Source organism: Musa acuminata, chromosome BXJ1-3, assembly GCF_036884655.1.
Source record: "Musa acuminata AAA Group cultivar baxijiao chromosome BXJ1-3, Cavendish_Baxijiao_AAA, whole genome shotgun sequence".
NCBI lineage: Eukaryota > Viridiplantae > Streptophyta > Magnoliopsida > Zingiberales > Musaceae > Musa > Musa acuminata.
Window position 1 is genome coordinate 39,282,501 of NC_088329.1, and position 18,176 is coordinate 39,300,676.

The 18,176-nt window shown below is 38.2% G+C and overlaps 2 protein-coding genes across 4 annotated transcripts; one reads left to right on the forward strand and one right to left on the reverse strand.

Moving 5' to 3' along the window:
* Window positions 1–1,465: 1,465 nt before the first annotated feature.
* LOC135629010 (amino acid permease 3-like) lies at window positions 1,466–3,645 on the reverse strand. Its single transcript, XM_065136095.1, has 6 exons — window positions 3,489–3,645; window positions 3,143–3,376; window positions 2,952–3,045; window positions 2,656–2,870; window positions 2,436–2,575; window positions 1,466–2,363 (listed from the first exon to the last, which is right to left on the reverse strand). Exons 1-6 carry the CDS (start codon window positions 3,565–3,567, stop codon window positions 1,710–1,712), a joined length of 1,416 nt encoding a protein of 471 aa, XP_064992167.1. The 5' UTR covers window positions 3,568–3,645; the 3' UTR covers window positions 1,466–1,709.
* A 1,903-nt stretch (window positions 3,646–5,548) lies between these two features.
* On the forward strand, window positions 5,549–17,398 carry LOC135586751 (PHD finger protein EHD3-like). 3 transcript variants are annotated; one of them, XM_065136108.1, is made up of 6 exons: window positions 5,549–5,900; window positions 10,799–11,263; window positions 12,371–12,604; window positions 12,695–13,003; window positions 15,522–15,611; window positions 15,976–17,398. In XM_065136108.1, exons 1-6 carry the CDS (start codon window positions 5,784–5,786, stop codon window positions 16,948–16,950), a joined length of 2,190 nt encoding a protein of 729 aa, XP_064992180.1. In that variant the 5' UTR covers window positions 5,549–5,783; the 3' UTR covers window positions 16,951–17,398. The 3 variants fall into 3 exon arrangements, with proteins under 3 accessions (XP_064992180.1, XP_064992190.1, XP_064992184.1); XM_065136118.1 differs by having other exon boundaries at window positions 12,899–13,003; XM_065136112.1 differs by having other exon boundaries at window positions 12,374–12,604.
* Window positions 17,399–18,176: the final 778 nt, after the last annotated feature.

Genomic DNA, 18,176 nt, shown 5'->3' on the forward strand with positions numbered 1-18,176 from the left:
CCATGGGTCATCGTTCAACTCCCTTATCCTACCAGAGGCAAAGAAAAGAAAAAGAGAGAGATGAATCGGGTTCAGATTGTCGGATTGTCCACAGGATCCTCGACTTCCGGCAAAATGATTACAAAGACTATTTTCTATCTTGATCCAATCAATTATAGGGAATTTTGATAAAGAACTTTTAGTGTGTTACCAAAGTCAAACAACATAGTGAATTAGAAAGTGATTAATATCAATATACATTTCCTACTGGGTGACAAGACACCACTGTGCTATAAAGTCTTACCTCTATAATATCACGTGTTCTTTTCTTTTTTTTCTTTTTGTCACACCAGAATCTCTCAAATTGATCTTTATATTGATCTTTTAGTCACATGAGAATCTCTAAAGTAGTGACGATGGATTTTATTTTTAAATCTTATGAAGACATAATAAAATCTTTATTAGTTAGAGTAGCCAAACACATTCAATAAAATAAGATGGATTAAATACTATTCCAAGAAGTAGTTACATAACTTTCTTATGATGTCATATTAGAAATTAGATACCGTTAAGTTAAACTAATTAAAATTAACATACATTAAAAAAATGAATATTATTTTTAATTAATGATAATAATAATATTTAATTATTAATAGAGTTGAGTTGAGAAGGTGGATATTTTTTTAAGATAATTCCTTCGAGCTAAGCTAAACTTTAGTATTAATAGTGCACTTAGCTTGGTCGTTTCGACGCTTTCAAATATTTTACTTAAAAAGATTTATTTTTCAAACTATACTTGAGAAGCTTCTATTATTATCGTTGATCTTAGTCATTGATCCATATTATCGATTTGAGTCAATTCGATCCACTTTTTAACGGATATTATCATAATCAAAATTTTGAAGTGGATGCTAACACGATTCCCAAAATACGCATACAAAACTAGCACTATAAATATTCTAACATAATTTCTCTGATGCTCAAAGTAGTTTAAATAAAAGTATAATGTGAGAGTCCAAAAAAAAGTTTTTGATATCCAATTATGCTTGAGAGGCTCGAATAATTTAACATATAAAGTATTCTTTAAAAAATATTATTTCGAAGAGTATTCTTCCCGTCTGACATATGCGAATATAAGAGATTAATTTGACTGATATTTATGTATCAATTTCTAACTAATCTAAAATATTTATCATATTATAAAGCATTGGAGCATTTTTTATATCTTAAATTTATTTATTTATTTATCATTTAATTCCATATAAAGGATCAAATTTAGATCCGTCCAAGATTTTTTTGAACAAATAGTCTTAAAAAATAGATAAAAATACATTGTAATATTTCCGATTAATCTTACATCGAAGGTAGGTAAAATTAATATTGACTTATAAAGATATGATGAGTGTATTACTATTAACTTCAGCATAAGTATTTTGATCAATGGTTTGGACTAAACGATAGACTAGTTAGCCCATCAAACCCTGAATCGATCTGAATATTTATATTTTATTAAATAACTGAAAACATAAGTCATGAAACAAATATTAATTGAGTTCTATTGATTCAGTAGAGGATTCCAGATGGAGTACACCCACAGCTTGCTTTTGGTACCTTCTATCGAGTAATTGAGCTGCTTTTCTTGGAGGATCACAAACAAATAAGTGAAGCACAGCAACAACCACAGGGAATAAACAACTATCAGCTACATCTGATCTGTGAGCTTTGTCTTCCTAGCTCGCCTTGAAGGGCCGGTAGACCTTGAGGTCACTCACCACCCCGGCTATAGAGCCGGCCGCCGAGGCTATGGTGATGGCTAGGCAAGCCAAGCTCAGCAACTGCAGGCACACCCACCTCGTGCTCCACCTCGCCACCTTCTTCTGCACGATGTACATCTCCACCGGGAAGTACACCGTCAGCGGCCAGAACCCAATGGCCCCGAGCAAGCCCACCACATCGTTGAAGAAGGGAAGGAGCATCGACACGACGGTGGATATCACCACGAACGTCGTGCGCCATATTAGCCTGAAGAGGTTGAGCTTGTACGATCCCCGCGCCGGCAGCGGGACCTGGATCTCCTTGCCGATGAACTGCGACCTGGGCCACGTCTCCAGAGCCCATTTCTCGACGAAGGCGAAGAGCGGCTGGCAGTAGACCTGGTAGGCGCCGACGAGGTGGACGACGATGGCGACGTTGGCGATGTCGAGGAGCCAGTAGGGATTGTAGAAGCCGAAGCCAGTGAGGAGGTTGCCCGGGGCCATGTCGCCGAACGCGGCGTAGCCCATGCATCCGCACAGCATGTAGAAGACCGTCGTCACCGCCACGCTGATGAGGGTCGCCCTCTTCATCACCTTCGCCTCCGACGGTGGCGGCGCTCTTATTGTATCCTGAAGATGCATGCACTGTGTCAGTCACCTTACTCTGAAACTTCGTGAAGGCATGGACTACGACCGAAGTACCTGAATCTCGATCAGAATGATGGAGTAGGAGTAGGCGAATGCGATATCGCCGAAGGCTTGTAGGCTGCGCCAGATCTTGTCCATCTCGCTGACGGTGCCAATGCTGATTCCAGTGAGACTGCCTCTGACACCACCATTCTCTGAAGAAGAGAAGAATAAGCCATGGAGTCGAATTGAGTTGGTGGATCCATCAAGAAGGTACGGCGAAGAAACTGCTTACTGATGACTTGGACGATGCCGAGAGAAAGGCCGATGGAAGAGTTGGTGAAGGACATGACAGCGGCGACGATGGAGAGCCACCATATCTGGTCGAAGTCGGGGATCTGGGAGAAGATGATCTCGGCCACACCGAACATGATCATGTAAGGGTTGCTGTTCACCTGGCAGGGACTGTCATCTCCGTTCTTGTGGAAGCAGTTGGACCTTTCGATTGCCCTGTTTCCACACCAAACCAACATCAACGCTCTTTCTCTCAACGCCACATAGCAAAATAGAACAACAGCAGGTTCTACTTACACCATGCTAATGGAGGCAGCGATGGTGTATCCGATGGCGACGCCGACGATGTTGAGGTACTGGAGATAGCCACAGAGCTTGACCTTGAACCCATCTGTTTGTTAGAATCAAGAACACGAGAGTCGCAAGTTAGCAGGTGAAGATTTTGGTGCAAAGCTCGATGTTTTGCTCGATGAAGTGGCGGGACATACCGAGATTAGCTCGGACGGTATCCATGTAGGTGTAGTTGCGCTTGCCGGTGTTGGGATCACCAGATCGGTAGCAGTCGGCGAGGAGGGCAGACGTGTAGTACGTGACGAAGGAGAACAGAAGCATCGCAATGGGGCCGGCGACCCACCCGAGCTGGCCTATTGCCCAGGCCAACGAAAGCACACCGGAGCCGATCACCGCTGTTATGATGTGCGCGCTTGCCGTCCATAGTGTCCCTGCAGAATCCGAACCGACAACAATTAGAGAAACAGAGGATTTGGAGCACAGTGGAAGTGGAATTAGGGTCATCAAAGAATCTAATCCAAGAGGAACTGTTCTTCTCCTCACCGGTTCTCTTGAGGCGGCCATCATCGTCGAAGCATTTGGAAGCACCCTGTGGAGCGCCTAGTTCCAAGGAGACCTCCATAGGAAGACTGCAGTTGGCGTCGAGAGAGACAGTAAGCTCGAGACTGCTGCAGCTGCCAGAGGAAGGAGAGAGGGCTATATATAGAGGAAAAGAGTTAGCACAGTCAAATCAAGGGTCCAAAGGTTGAACTCTGGCGGAGGCAGTGGTCAGCTGTGGTTGACGCTTCCATCATTTCATAGCTCACCTTCCATTGAAGGCCACTCTGTTTCCACCACTATCACCCATACAAACTGGAGAGCATTAACTCAAAAGGAAGTTTCCATGGGGGTGAGTGACACAGTGGAAGCAGTAAGGGAGCAAACTGGAATTCCAAATTAATGATCATTCATTGTCATAGAGAAGACAGATGAGAACAGTAAAGCAAGTCTGGATCATGATTAGCCAAGCTCAGAGATCAGAGAGTTTCCATCATCAAGTGGAAATCATTCTGATGCACTTCTTAACATGTACATGTATCACATAAAACAGCATGCACATATTTGTCACTCTACTTTCACTCAACTCGTGCATTTACTTGAAACAGGGATTCTCTCTCTCTTTCTCTCTCTCTCGTGAAATAAACTAGTTACTGAATAGTGTATGAACCAAAACTTTGGCTTTTCCTTATCGGCTTCTTATATTTACATGCTTGATGCCCCTGTTAACTGTGAATGGAAAAAGTCTACATAAAATTTAGTTTCAGTAGTAGGGTTAATGGAGAAGGATAATGGTGGAAGTCAGAGCTCTGTTTCTTTCTCTCTCTCTCTCTCTGATATTTAGGAGACTTGTCTGCTTGATGAAGTATATCAAAATAGTGGCTGCAGTTGTGCTTTTGTTGTTACTTTGGTCTCTCACCATGTACATTGAACAAGCAGCTGAAAGTTGAAGAACATAAGAACATGTGTCCAGACACATGTTCTTCGTCCCATCTTCCTCAATGTTTGCATGAGGAACAGGAAAAAAAACCTCTTGAGTTAATCTATTTTAGTATGTATGTTGATAAGATTGCTCTGTTGTGATGTGGACATTATACGATTGAACAATAGAGGTAATAGATTATCCACATATGGGACACAGGCTATTAGAATTTATCCTCCTCAACTTGGTTGCTCTGCAAAATATGTGACCAAATCTAGTGAATTCTCAGGGGGTTAATGAAAACACATCCACCTAATTCAAAGTTTGATTTCATTTTACATATATGTGATACTCATATTTGTACATAAATATAGTTAAATCCTCACATTTGACAAAGAGAACTTGAAAGATTACACTTGAGCAAGCTCACCATGGTAGTAGAGCTGTGGCTTGCTATTTGCAATGACCCATGCCATGGTTGCCACCCTATTTATGTGAGGGGGGGATTTTGGAGGATGATTTGTATTACTTGATTCACTATACACAATATGTTTATTGTGTTATAACTATGAGATCTTTTCCTCCAATGCTAATTGGTTCTAATACTTGTCAAAAGAAGGCCTTTTTTCCCCCATGAAATTGACAGAATTGCAAATTGGGTTTGCTTTTGATGAAGATAATGTGACATCCTAAATCATCCAACATAAAAAATGGAAAGAGATTTAAGTTGGTTTATGAAGCCCCATGAATCTTATTTTGGATATAGTGATTTTTGGTTTGTGAAATTAGGATTACAATATCAAACAAAAAATTATTAATTAAATTTTCACTGATTGATAAACATGAAAGATATGGACATCACCATCATCAACTTAATCATGTAAATTATGATCAACCCATCAATGTCAAGTCATTAGATCTTCTGGTATCTAAATTTAGGTATTTATTTACTTGAGAATGAAAATAAAAATTTATTTTTATTTATATCCAATCCATTTTCAGAAAAAGGATTTTACAAATAAATTTCTAGCAAAAAAAGGTAAAATGCAACATATATTTATCGAAAATTATAATATTGGAATTGCATATTAAAAAGAAATAGAGTTATTATAATAGAAGGTATTAAGCTTTGCTTCACGACGCTTCTGCCAAACAGTTGTCGATCGATCGATTCCCTTCACCTTGCACCCGAAACCGCTAGGGTTTATCGTTCCGCCTCGCAGGATCCCATCTTTCTTCTCTCTCGTCAATTATTTGCCCCCTCCCTTGATTTCCCACAACTTTCCTCTGTCTCTTTTGGGCGTTCTTTGGTAGTTGTGGGTGTTTTGTGTCTCGTCGAAGCCTATCAGGCGACGGAGGGCACAGATTAGGGGTTTCGTATGGCGGTCGAGGAGCAGAGAAGAAATGGGTCTCTGAAGATGGAAGAATCATCACTCGGGGGTCCAATGACTTGCGACAAGCGGAAGCGTGCCGGGTCGAGTCCGAATGTGATTCAGGTGATCAATGCTTGTTCCGTCTTGCACATTTCGTACTGAAAGATCAATGCTTCTGTTGGCATATGTCAAAGACATCAAATTCAAGAAAACAACGATATGGATGTTATTCTGACCTGGATCATATTCGTATATCATTGCTGTTGACCTGTATTAGCATGAACACTATGTATCGTTATTTCTGCGGTAAATGGAAATAATAGAGATAATGGGAACTAGACAAAAGGGTATGGAGACGACGGTAAGCTTCATGCTAAAGAGAAACAACTTCAATTAATTATGATCTATTATGAAGTGTCATTTTTCTATAATCGGTTTCCTCTTTGTTATAAATTTCATCATAATTCTATCATTCACTAAAATTTGACTTTAAATAAGCAAACCTGTGGAACAAATGAATGCAACAAAAATCATATTGAGTGTGTGGAACTTTGATTGAATCATATGCTTCAAATTTAATGTTCTAGGGCCTACTTTGCTGAGAAACTAACAATACTGAGAATCGAGTTTATAACTTCATTTCTACCATTTCAAGTAAACGGAATATCAATCTGAACTATTTCTGACAGTCTTTAATCAGCAAATGACAGGAGCCGATGTTTTAGTGATTACAATAAAGAAAATAGATAATAAAGTGGAATTAAAAGAAAATAAATAAACTTAAGGTGAATACTAGCTGCTAAGTGGAAACAACTTTCATTGACCATAATCCATTGTACAGTCTCTCTCTTTTCAGCTGATAGCTTGTTTATTTGCAAACCTTTTCAATGCGCCAATCATCCTAATTGAGTCTTGTAAAATACCAGAAGTTAGGGATTGGAACTCCTGTTTAAAATTCGCAATCCCATTGAAAAATTAGCAAAGGACTTGTAACCTGCCTAATTAGATTCTTAATGACTTAAGGACTCTTCATGATTTGGTATATTGATGTGACTGTTCTTGTATCAATGTAATTACAATTTTTAAATACATGGTTACAAATGTATCTTGAAATATTATGCAATATATCAGATGGTTTTTGATGTGACTTGTATAAATACTGGTTCGAGCAAGCAGTGGTATCAGACCCTATGGTGCTCTGATACATGGTTATATCATACAATGCAATATAATGTATCTTGCATGAATGCGTAGGTACAAGTACTGGTCGGTGCATACCATACCAATCAATCTTTACCGGTTCAAGCAAGGATTGGTATCAGACCATATGGTTTGATACCTGTCAGTATTTAAATTTTCAATTTTCTTTCAGCTGATATCAGACAGTACGGGTCAATATACTGCCTGCAGATGGTGCTGTACCAGTTTGGTAGATTACTGAAACTGATACAGGATCAAGATTTGAAACCTTGCTTAAGTTTTCTATCACTTCAATTTATTTTTTCTTTATTAGTTGATATATGTAACCTAATATAGAGCGCCCATCTAGGTGGATGCTTAGATTTAATTTGTTGCTTCCAATTCAGTATAAAACTAAAGTAGACTTAAAGAGTTAATAATTAATGTTATATGACTTCTACTTTCCTTCTAGTTCTCTAAGTATATTAATAAATATTTCTTTGATAAAATGCTACAAAATTGAACGTTGGGCTAGTGACCAATGACTCGACTTGATTAGTCCTAGGATCATATACATAAATAAATTATATATATATATATATATATATATATATATTATCCCCAAAAATTTTAAAATTTGGAATAATTCTGAAAATATTAAGATTTAGGAATATTCCATCATATTTTATCTTGAGTTGAGGATGAGAAGTGTTTGAAATCGAATAAAATACATTAAGTTAGGATTTAGATAAAATGAGATTAATTAAATATTAATTTCGAAAATATTATTAAAATCCTAACATAATCAAACTCTCTCCTCCTCTCCTCTATAGGGATGGGTTGCACTCTCCCTGTTCTTCACAACGGTGAGAGACTTTGGTCCCAATGGAGAGGAGTGAGACAACGTCGGAGACATAGGTGCTCTGATTCTCCTAATTCAATAAATTTATGAAATTTATTTTATTATTAATGATAGAAAAGTTTTTGAGATCAATGATAATTTTATAGAATTTTCTATCAATTGTGGCAAATTTTTAGAATGCAAAACATGAAATTTAACATTAGAAATTATTCAAACCCAAATTATAGATTGTAAAATCGGCTTATACTGATGATTATACTATCGATCTGATTTACTGTTAATTATGTAGGTTGTATCTATATTTTTCATGATTTACAGAATTTTTAACTCAAGTTTATTGGTTGTTTATAATTTTAATTCATGAAAAGTGGTGTTAAAATTTTGATAAATCATGCTGTTATTTTATTTAAGTGATTATGCATATCTAAAACTTAAATCCTTTTTTTTTGGAATTTTTATCAATTATTTGAATTACTGTAGAATTTTAGAAATCTGTGAAAAAGGAATTAAATAGAAAATCAGAATTAAAATTGATCTGACTCATATCAGATCTGAGTTAAACCCAGCCGTCGGGCTCGATCAGGCCCAACCAACATATCCTGCAGCCTGGCTTAACCCAAGTGCAGACCCAACTCAACTCGTGGCTCAGTTCGATGCGACTTTGAGCCTAGATATGGGTTTGACTCAAGCCTAGTAGGTTGACTAGACCAGGCTGGTGGCTTGGCAGGTTCGGCCCGACCAAGTGACAGGCTGGTGCGGTCCATTGCTTGCGGCCCCATGTTGTGCGGTCCACTGGCTACAGTGCAGGCACGATTCAGCTTGTGGCCCTGGTGCGGCCCACTGGCTACAGCCCAGGTGCGACCCAGTTCTGCAGCCCAGCCCGTGCCCCCTTTTCCTCCCTCTTTGATGCACATGCCTAGCACGTGAGTGCATTGTTGGCTGGTCCAGGATTCGACCCAGCACTGTATTGAGTTAGCTCGACTTGATTTCAGCCTTGTATTGGGTTGGATTCGAGCCTGGGTTGGCCCAGTAGCCTTGTTGTGGTCTGTTTTTCTGAGTTTGTGCCAAATTGAACTTGAACCAAACTGGTTTGGTCGACTCCGAGTGGTTCAAGGTGATTGTGAATCGATTTAGATTGGTCCAAGCTTGTTTGACCTAAATTGGACCTAATCAAGTCTATGTTTGACTAGTTTAGGGTGATTCCAAACTACTCTTATGAGGATTACGGGTTGGTTTAGTAAGGTTCTGGTTGAATTGAGTCCAGTTCGAGGCAATTGGACTGATTCAATTAAGGTTCAAGTCAATTGAGGGTTAATTATGATATGATCCATGATATTGATGTTATTTGATGACTTCTGGATGAATGGATGTATGTGGTAGCACCAGTCCTAAGACTAGCATGAGATATGTGACTGATATGATAAGAGGACCTATATGATCCTTGTCAACTGCAGGAGGGTCACTATACTGGAGGGCGATTTCCTTTAGAGATTAGCGGGCTATTAGACGTGACGGCTAGACATTCCTCCATTTGCTGTTGGGAGGAACATATCCTTACTTTGACAGGTGAGGGACATCATTTCATTTGTTGTTAGAAGTGCGATATGGATTCACTTTATCTGTTGTTGGGAGAGAATCCATCCCCAGGGATTATGCATCTCCATCTCCTATTGGAAGCATGCCTCATCATGTGTCCAGCCTATGTCATATGTTATGAGTTATATTTGTGACTTTAGATTGATCCTTGTTCTAGTTTGTGCTACCAAAACTAGTTTTTGAGAATTGTGACCATATAGTTTGTGATTTACTCTGATTTATTTATTCTACATCTGCTATGCTATTTTCCTATATGTTTTGTGAGGACGTATATGAGGTTCCTACTCAGCTTTTTCTGTTGTTCATGTTTTCAGAGCAGTTACTTGATCCTGTTACAAACACCAGAGTAGGAAGGAACATTACCTATCATTATGTAGTGTTGCATCAAAGCACTTAAGTTTTATACATTTTAAGTTTAGCCAGTAGGACTTGATCTACTTTTTCTTGTAAGACATGGATATTTAGAACATTTGAAATTTGTTTTGGTTAAAAGTTATTATTAACTTTATATCTGCTGTGAGTTATTATTTTGTGGAAGTATGTCACATTCCGTGTACATGCCTGTGAAAAAAAAAAGGGCTCAGGATGTGATAGATTTGTTGGATGAGGTTTCAAATCCTCAATCCTTGGTAAATAGATTTGGTACCCTACTACCAAAACAAATCAATATATGTTGGATGAGGTTTGGATCCCTCAACCTTTGGTAAGTGGATTTCATATGTCATCATCAGATTAATGTTTTAAGTGTACACATTTGTCCGATAAGATTTTGAATCCAAAATGTCGGTTAAGTGGATTTGGTACATCAACATCCTAAACTCTTAACTTTTTGTAAATGAGCCTGGTACACCATCACCAGATCAATATTCTAGTTGTAAGAATTTATTGAATGGGGTTTCAAACTTCTTGGCCTTTGGTAACTGGATCCATATTTTAGATGTAAACATTTATTGGATGAGATTTTCGACCCTCAATCTTTAGTAAGTGGATTCAGTTCCAAAAGTTTGTGTTGTTCTCATAACAAATTCTGGATCCTTTAGATTCTGTTAGGATTAGAAATTGGGAATAGTAGCATAAATTGGCACATTGTTTTGATAATTAAATTATTGTGAGCTCCTCTTAATTTATAATGCTAGAGAAGTGCTCATTGATTTTCTTTAATTTTGGAAGTACCAAGAGAATTGTTGTTGTTATGGATTTAAAGAAACTATTTTCCACCTTTACCTGTCTTTAAGATATTTTAGTGTTATGTTAATCTTAGAGCATGTTGTTTAATCATTTTAATGTAGTAATTTGACATCATAAGAACTGTATCAGCATTTAACTCGTGTTTCCTGTTGAGTATCTTACCTTACGCATGTGTCATCATGGAATGTATTTGCAGGTGTGCATGCCTTCACGTAAGGAGAAAACAAAGGATATTGGGTGGGATCATGGGAAGATAGTTGATGGAAATAGGTTTCAGTGGATGTGCAATTGGTGTGGTTTAGTTAGATATGGAGGTGGGGTGTCTAGGCTTAAGAAACATCTTGCTGGTGTTTGTGATGTTAGAAAGTGCCCAAATGTCCCAGAGGAAATTGCAAAAGAGATCATGAATCATCTCATAGAGAAGCAAAAACACAGAAAGAGGAGGTTGGTTGCACGAGGTATCAAAGGAAGAAGGCAGAAGTGTTCTCCTCATTGTGATTTACTGGACAAGGATCATATAAAAGGTGACAATAAGGCACAGGTGGGAAGTGCCAATGAGTTATCTAGAAAAGACATTTGGGAAACCAATATTGCCTCTGAAAGGTTGAAGATCATGAACCAGCAGTCAACCACAACCATGGGGTTAACTGGCATGACTGAGGTATCATGTTTTGTTTATATGTTGAAACATATGTTCATTCTCTTTTTTCTCCCAGGTCTTTGATCATAAGCAAGCTTGCTAAATTTTTGCGAGGATTTGTTGCTTACCTATCTAATATATATTATTCTTGTTTTTCTTGACAACTGTGTCATGTACTTCCTTGATAGTTTGCAAAATATGGTTTATTTGAATGAATTGAAAAGCCATTTATGATATTTATGACATTGTCTTGCTCGTAAAGCATATAACAACTTGAGAAAGATACTAATTATACCTAGACTGGCTTTTTGCTCTGCCAGTGAGGGCATCACTTCCCCTCTTATATATGATATCTTTTCTATTATCCTATTTCTGTCCCTTCTTGATATCCTCATGTGGACTTCATTTACATTCTTTAGTCATTGGTATATTCTGTATATACAAGTTAAGTAAAGTGAATATGTCGATTTTGTGATTCTTCTCAGCTATTCCTTTATTCATGTGGCTATCAAAATAAGTGATATTCTAGTGTTAATGATCATGATGGAAATTTAAGTGCTTGATTGTTTGATCAAACTTATTTTAATGTTACTGTTTAATTATTTTATTTAGCACAAATTAGGTATGGGCAACTGATTGATACAATGTTGTAAGCACATGCATGCCATCATGCAGCATGCTAGAGATGTGAGGTAGGGTGCATCATATTGGATTATTGCACTAGATTTCAAGTGTCAAGTTTAGGCATTCCATAAGAGACTTAGAGCATGTTCCCTTTTGGAAAAGTTTTCATTCTTCCAGAACATTTTCTGAGAAAATTAAAAAAATCCGAAACATATTTACTTACTGAAAAACTAAAACTATTCTATGGGAGAACTAATTTTTATTTTGAAGTGGTTTTGGAAAATTGCAAACAAGTTTTCTTTTCCACATTTTCATGAACAGCTTAGAAAGTAAATAATGATTACTTCCTCTTATTTGGAATCTAATCAGCTCATATGCATATGGTCAATCTTAGTTGGAAAACAGCTAGTCACAGCTGTCACTTAGTACTGAGTCCAGGAAAGTCATTTGCCACTCTGTTGTTCTATTCTTTCTTAAGCAATTACGGGATAATTTTGTTTTTAGCAGGATATGGAGGAACTTCATGACCAAATTTCATGTACCAGAACTGTTGAGGAAGATAGGTACTCTAGAAGGGAACATCACTGGAAATATGTACTAGAAAGCATACTGCAGTTTCCTGATATGAGTGAAGGTGGTGGCATTTCATGTTGCATCCGTGACGCTCTCACATATGGACCTGAATTTACCAAAAAGTTCAAGATGACTGATATCTTGGGGAACACAGTACAGCTAAAGGTACTACAGTGGCATATCTTCAATCTGGGTCTCTTCACTCTGCTGCGAAGTTTGAAATAATAGTGTACTGTAACTTTTCATGTATACCAGGATAAGTTTGTTGGGAACAGTGAAGTAAAATGTCATCAAACACCAGATAGTGCTGCAAATGCTGAAAAGAGTGCATCAAAAACTGGATCTCTTAGTGAAACTGATACAGATGTCATCAATTTAAATAGTCAAGAACACTTTCTTGACATTTTACGTTCAGAAAAGTTTTTCTTATTGTGTGATTTGATCTGCCATAACTTCCAGGACAACAAGGTCAAATTGTTCTTTGACTTCAGCCTGATTAACTCAAAGATGAAAAATGGGGATTATAAGCAATCACCTGGATTATTTAGTCAGGATATTCAAGAGGTAATTTTAATTGTGTTTCTCAGCAGTCATCTCTATGGTTTCTTGATGTTGGTTTCCTAATGCTGTATTCATAGCGAATTTATACTTATTTTATGATTTATGGAAGTGTTATAAAGTCTTGACGCATGTCAGTTTTTTAGTCATATTTATCTCTGTTTTGTTTTTCTTTGTCCCCTGTGCTTTCAGTGGTTATTTTCTGATTCTAGACATGTTTTAGTTTCTATGCCATTAATGCCTGAATCATTCAAGTATGTTTGTGTGATTTTTATCTGAATTAAGATGTATAACACAGCAAATATCAAGGTTCAGCAAACATTGTTGTTTTAAGCAATGATTTCAATAGGCTCTTGGGCGCTCGGGCAAGGCGAGGTGAGGCCCGAGCGCCTCGCTTCACTTCTAGGCGCTGCCTGGGCGCTCGCCCGAGCCCAGGCACCGGGCGCTTCGGGCGAGCGCCTGGGTTAAACCAGGCGACCGAACCAGCGTTTTAGGTCTGGTTCGGTCTCCGGTGCTTTAGTTGGTTCAATCGAACCAACTAAAGCACTGATATCAGCTGCCGTTGCCGCTGCCCAACCCTAACCCAGCTCGCCGTTCACGCTACCGCTACCGCCGCTCTTGTCGCCGCTCCCGCTGCCACCGTCGTCGCTCGTCGCTCCTGCTCCCGCTGCCGATGCTCGCCGCTTGCCGCTGTCGTTGCCATTGTCGCTGCTCTCGCTGCCGTTGCTCACTTTTACTGTAGTCGCTGCACCCTCGGTCTTCCCCTACACTCCTCTTCCTTCTCCTCTTTCGAAAGTATACTGTTAACAGTATACTAGTAACAGTAATGTATTTGTATTTATTAGATTAATAATATATTATTTTGATTTTAATACTGTTAAATAATTATATTTATTAATTATATTATATATTTTAATATTTTAGTGTCTCACTTCGCTCGGGCGAGCACTTGGGCGAGCGCTTAACGCTATTTAAATCACTGGTTTTAAGTTTATTTTTCTGAAAATTATCAATCTCTTAATTTTGAATTATCAGGTCATTTCAGAAGCTCTTCCACTTACCTTGAATTGGAATTTACATTCATAGTAACACAGGCCTACTCCCATACTATGATTCCTGTACTATTCATTCTTTTTGCTTGGTTGCTAGATGGCAATACAAAACGAGTAGACAGTATAAAGAATGCTTTCCTGCTTTCTTTGGCCCTTTGATCAAGAACTATGAAAAAGTTGATTCGACCACTTAATAGGGTTCTGTTCTTTTGTTGGCTTTTTGTGCCTTGAGAACAGCGGCCTTTCATGTAGCAGAAAATGTTTCATTTTCCATTTATTGCTATTCTTTCTGGCTTGTTGATATTAAAACAGAATGGGCTAGTGACTTGACTGATCTTCAGGTCACTTGTCAGACTGTAAGCCTGTTAAAGCTGTTAAATAAAAAAAGTTGTTATATATACATATATAGGAAAATTATCAAATAAAACACCGAAGCAACTATTTAAACTGTTACACAAGTACACTTCCAACATCCATCACAAAGATGTAGCAAATCAAAGCATTAAGAAGCAACAGATATATCATTCAACAAGTTTGATACTAATGACAAATTCATCTTGAAGCTGCATTAAATGATCATCCATCATTGTAGTACTTGGACACTCTTTACCAGCACAAGATTTGTAGATTTCAGACCGTTCTCCATGATATCTAACACATTGCCTTACAATTGTGTGAACCGAAGTCTTCTCTTTGAAGATGTACTGCAGTCTCTTCTCCTACTCTCATCAAAGCTGAAATATGCCTTGCTTTGTTGTTTCCTGATTGATGCTGTATCCATCACTGCCCTGGAGAGGTGAGAGGAGGTGCAGTGGTTCGGTAAAGTGCGTGGACGTTGGTCCGAGGTGGACCATTCAAGGGAGAGGGATGTAGCTTGGGAGACAGAAACATTGACGGTGCTTCTAGCTGGCAGTGGTTTGAAATTGGAGGAAATTTTGGCAGTGTTTCTTTATTATATTTTAAATATCTGAATGAAGACATGAGGCCTCCCTTTAAAAAAAATCTACTTAAGCTGAAAAGTTTTTTATTGTAATTTACTTGTTGGAATTCAAAATATGCTTATTTTAATCTTTGGCAAAAAATTAGAACTGACTGCCTGGTAACTGGTTCTTTTGGTTTGACTGATAATCAGATGGGTTAATTTGTTTCCCTTGAGCAATATGCACAGCCGGCCCATTTGTGGGATCAGATCAGATGGGGTCTGGTTCCCAATTCCTTGGTTGGACCGGATGGACCAATCTGGTTTTGATAATTATGCTTTTCTTTGCTAGGAAATCTGTTTTAATGCCTTTAGGTTTTACATTTGACAGTTGGTCATAAATCTTTTTGAGCAATTCAATTTTGAGTTATGCTGTATGGTTGATCTCATACTGATTCGTAACTTTTTTTAGATGTCTTTTGCCTTTGAAGTTTTACCAGGGAACCTCATGTTTGTGTACTTGAAATTATTACATACTTTGTATGTTTTGCAGGTATGGGACAAATGCCAAAAATTTGGTGAAGAAATGGTCCTTCTAGCAAGTAATCTTTCAAGCATGTCACATGTTTCCTGTCAGAAGCATGTAAAACACTGTTACCCTTTTCTTCTCTCTTCTGAACTCTGGATATTACCTGTTACATTGGCTGGGTGACAAGTACTGGTTGGTTGACATAATTATCTAATGAATTCATATCTTAAAAATAAATGTTCTGCTTAGCCTGTCAATGGTCTATATTTTTAACATTGTTGAGGTCTGAGGTTGTGATTTTTTATGCTATAACTGCAACATTTGTTGCTATGAAGTTTTGGTTGGTTAATACTTGGTATATGGAGGTCGTGAATTTAACCCTGAAACAAGTACATCCTGTATTAATTCTGTTTGCATTTACAATACGATAGCATGCATGAGCAGATTGTTGCTTATGAAACATCTCTACATCTTCCAGGACACTTGTCAAGTAGTTGCTGAAAGGAAGAGTTTTGCGGAATCCAACAAGACTGCCATGCACCTTACGTTCTGTGAATCAGGCCAATACACCAAACTGGATCAAGCTAAGGCCTCTCCTCTATACAAGGTTCCGACTTGCAGGCAATGTGCCATGGAAGCAAATGGAGAATGTAGCCTCATCTGTGGTGGATGTCAGGCAATGTACCATATCTCATGCATCAAGCCTGCTCTTGTAGAAATTCCAACTCAGAGCTGGTACTGTATTGTTTGTAATGCATACGAGAAGGAATCACCTGAACCTTTTTCGATCTGCACTAGGAAAGATATTATGCACAAGAATCACTTGGTGTATGATGGGCTTAAAACTTCTGGGACACAAGAATATTGCATTGACAGTGACAGCAGGATTGTTAGAGCTTCCAACTCCACGGAAAGTTCAGTTTCATTTATGGAGACTGATGAGTCACCAGAACTACCAAGGACTGCTCAGTCATTCTTGTGCAAGATATGTGGGACTTGCGAGGATGAAGACAAGAAATTCTTGATTTGTGATCATGTTCACTGCCCTTACAAGTTCTACCACATAAGATGCCTAAAAAGTAGTCAGATAGCTAGTCTGCAGCAGCAAAAGAAGTCTTGTTGGTATTGCCCGTCTTGCCTTTGTAGAGCTTGCTTTTGTGATAAGGATGATGATAGGATTGTCCTATGTGATGGTTGTGATGAGGCATACCACACATACTGCATGAGACCACCGTGTACTTCCATACCCAAGGGCCAGTGGTATTGCCAGACTTGCAATGCATCCATGGAGAGGAAAGGGACGAAGAGACACAAGCAGCGTATCGCCCAGCAACACAGGAAGAATGATGACAGACAATTTAATGAGGTTAGTCGTGCAGTGGATTTGCTATTAACTGCTGCTGAGAAGCTGAGCTCAGAAGAGCAATTGATGGCAGGGGAGAATTCAAGATAGGTGATTGTACAAGTTACTAAACCTTGTGCAATGAGATACTTCATCGGTAGGAGTCTTAGTTTTAATGGTTGAAATGGATATCCTTCGATCATGAGATAGATCTATGGAGTATGGCTTGGGAGTTTTTTCCCGATCAGTTTGGTTTCTAGTGTGCTAAGGGAAGGTTTTTTTCACTCAAATGTCAATCATACACTCGGCATTCAAATGCAACTGGAAGAACGGAAAGACATCTTCTTCAATGTATTATATCCTCCCAGTGCCAGAAAATCCGTAGAAGGGCAAATTTTCCTTGTAATTGTTAAATGCTGTTGTTAAAGGGTCACAACATCTTTTTTGAAATGTCAATCTCAGTCGAAGTCTCCCATGTAATGTAAATAATAGCTAAGGAGAATGTATGTTTCCCCATTATCCCCTTTCTGTGGAAATTTCGATTACTTTTCTGATCTCATTCTCTATTGTGGTGTAGCAAGCTTTCATCTTCTAGATGACAATGGTTTTTGTGGACACTGTCTACATCTGGAAGAATACCAATCTGTTATACACAGAATTAGTCACCTCTCTGTTCTGGCAATTGGTTCCAGGTAATTTCATAGTGATGTTGCCATTATTTTTCTTTCTCTTGTGCGTATGAAATACTTGAAATGATGAAGGTTGGATATGCATAATTGTTTGTTAATATTGATGATGCCATTAGTTACTTGGAGGATGCCATTCAGCTATTATTTTGTAAAAAGGATGTCCTTGGCATCCATGGCTGAATGATAAGACATCCTTGGCATCCATGGTGAGAAAGTGCAGTTTTGTCTGGTTTTCCTGGTTTGCATTGTTCAACAATTAGTAGTGAACAAGCCCAAGTTTAGAGTCTGTGATGAATATTTAGATTTCACTGTAAAATTATGAAGCTGTTGATAATTCCAGCTTAGATATGATAATCTTAGTTTATTGGTGTTGATAATACACTGAAAGGTTGACACCCTCACAGGAATCAAGATAAGACATCCTTAAGTTGCTGCTGTAGTGTGTGGATTTATGAAGCTGTTGATAATTCCAGTATGAGAATGACAATGATAGCTTATTGGAGTTGGGAATACAAGGAATCAAGTTAACACTTCTTTTTGTGTAGCTACTTGATGTGTGCATTATAGTCTGATAACAAGAAACTCTCATTCTTGAAATAAAAAAATGTTGACCTTCTTCAAGCATGCAAGATTTTTAAACCTATACCA

Excerpts from the sequence above, each read along its gene's own strand:
- LOC135629010 (XM_065136095.1), bottom strand. The coding sequence starts at position 3,567 with ATGGAGGTCTCCTTGGAACTAGGCGCTCCACAGGGTGCTTCCAAATGC. Across the intron at positions 3,046-3,142 it reads TACCGTCCGAGCTAATCTCG|ATGGGTTCAAGGTCAAGCTC; the intron begins GTATGTCCCGCC and ends TCTAACAAACAG. Across the intron at positions 2,364-2,435 it reads TCATTCTGATCGAGATTCAG|GATACAATAAGAGCGCCGCC; the intron begins GTACTTCGGTCG and ends ATGCATCTTCAG.
- LOC135586751 (XM_065136108.1), top strand. The coding sequence starts at position 5,784 with ATGGCGGTCGAGGAGCAGAGAAGAAATGGGTCTCTGAAGATGGAAGAA. Across the intron at positions 13,004-15,521 it reads TTAGTCAGGATATTCAAGAG|GTATGGGACAAATGCCAAAA; the intron begins GTAATTTTAATT and ends TATGTTTTGCAG. Across the intron at positions 15,612-15,975 it reads ATGTTTCCTGTCAGAAGCAT|GACACTTGTCAAGTAGTTGC; the intron begins GTAAAACACTGT and ends TACATCTTCCAG.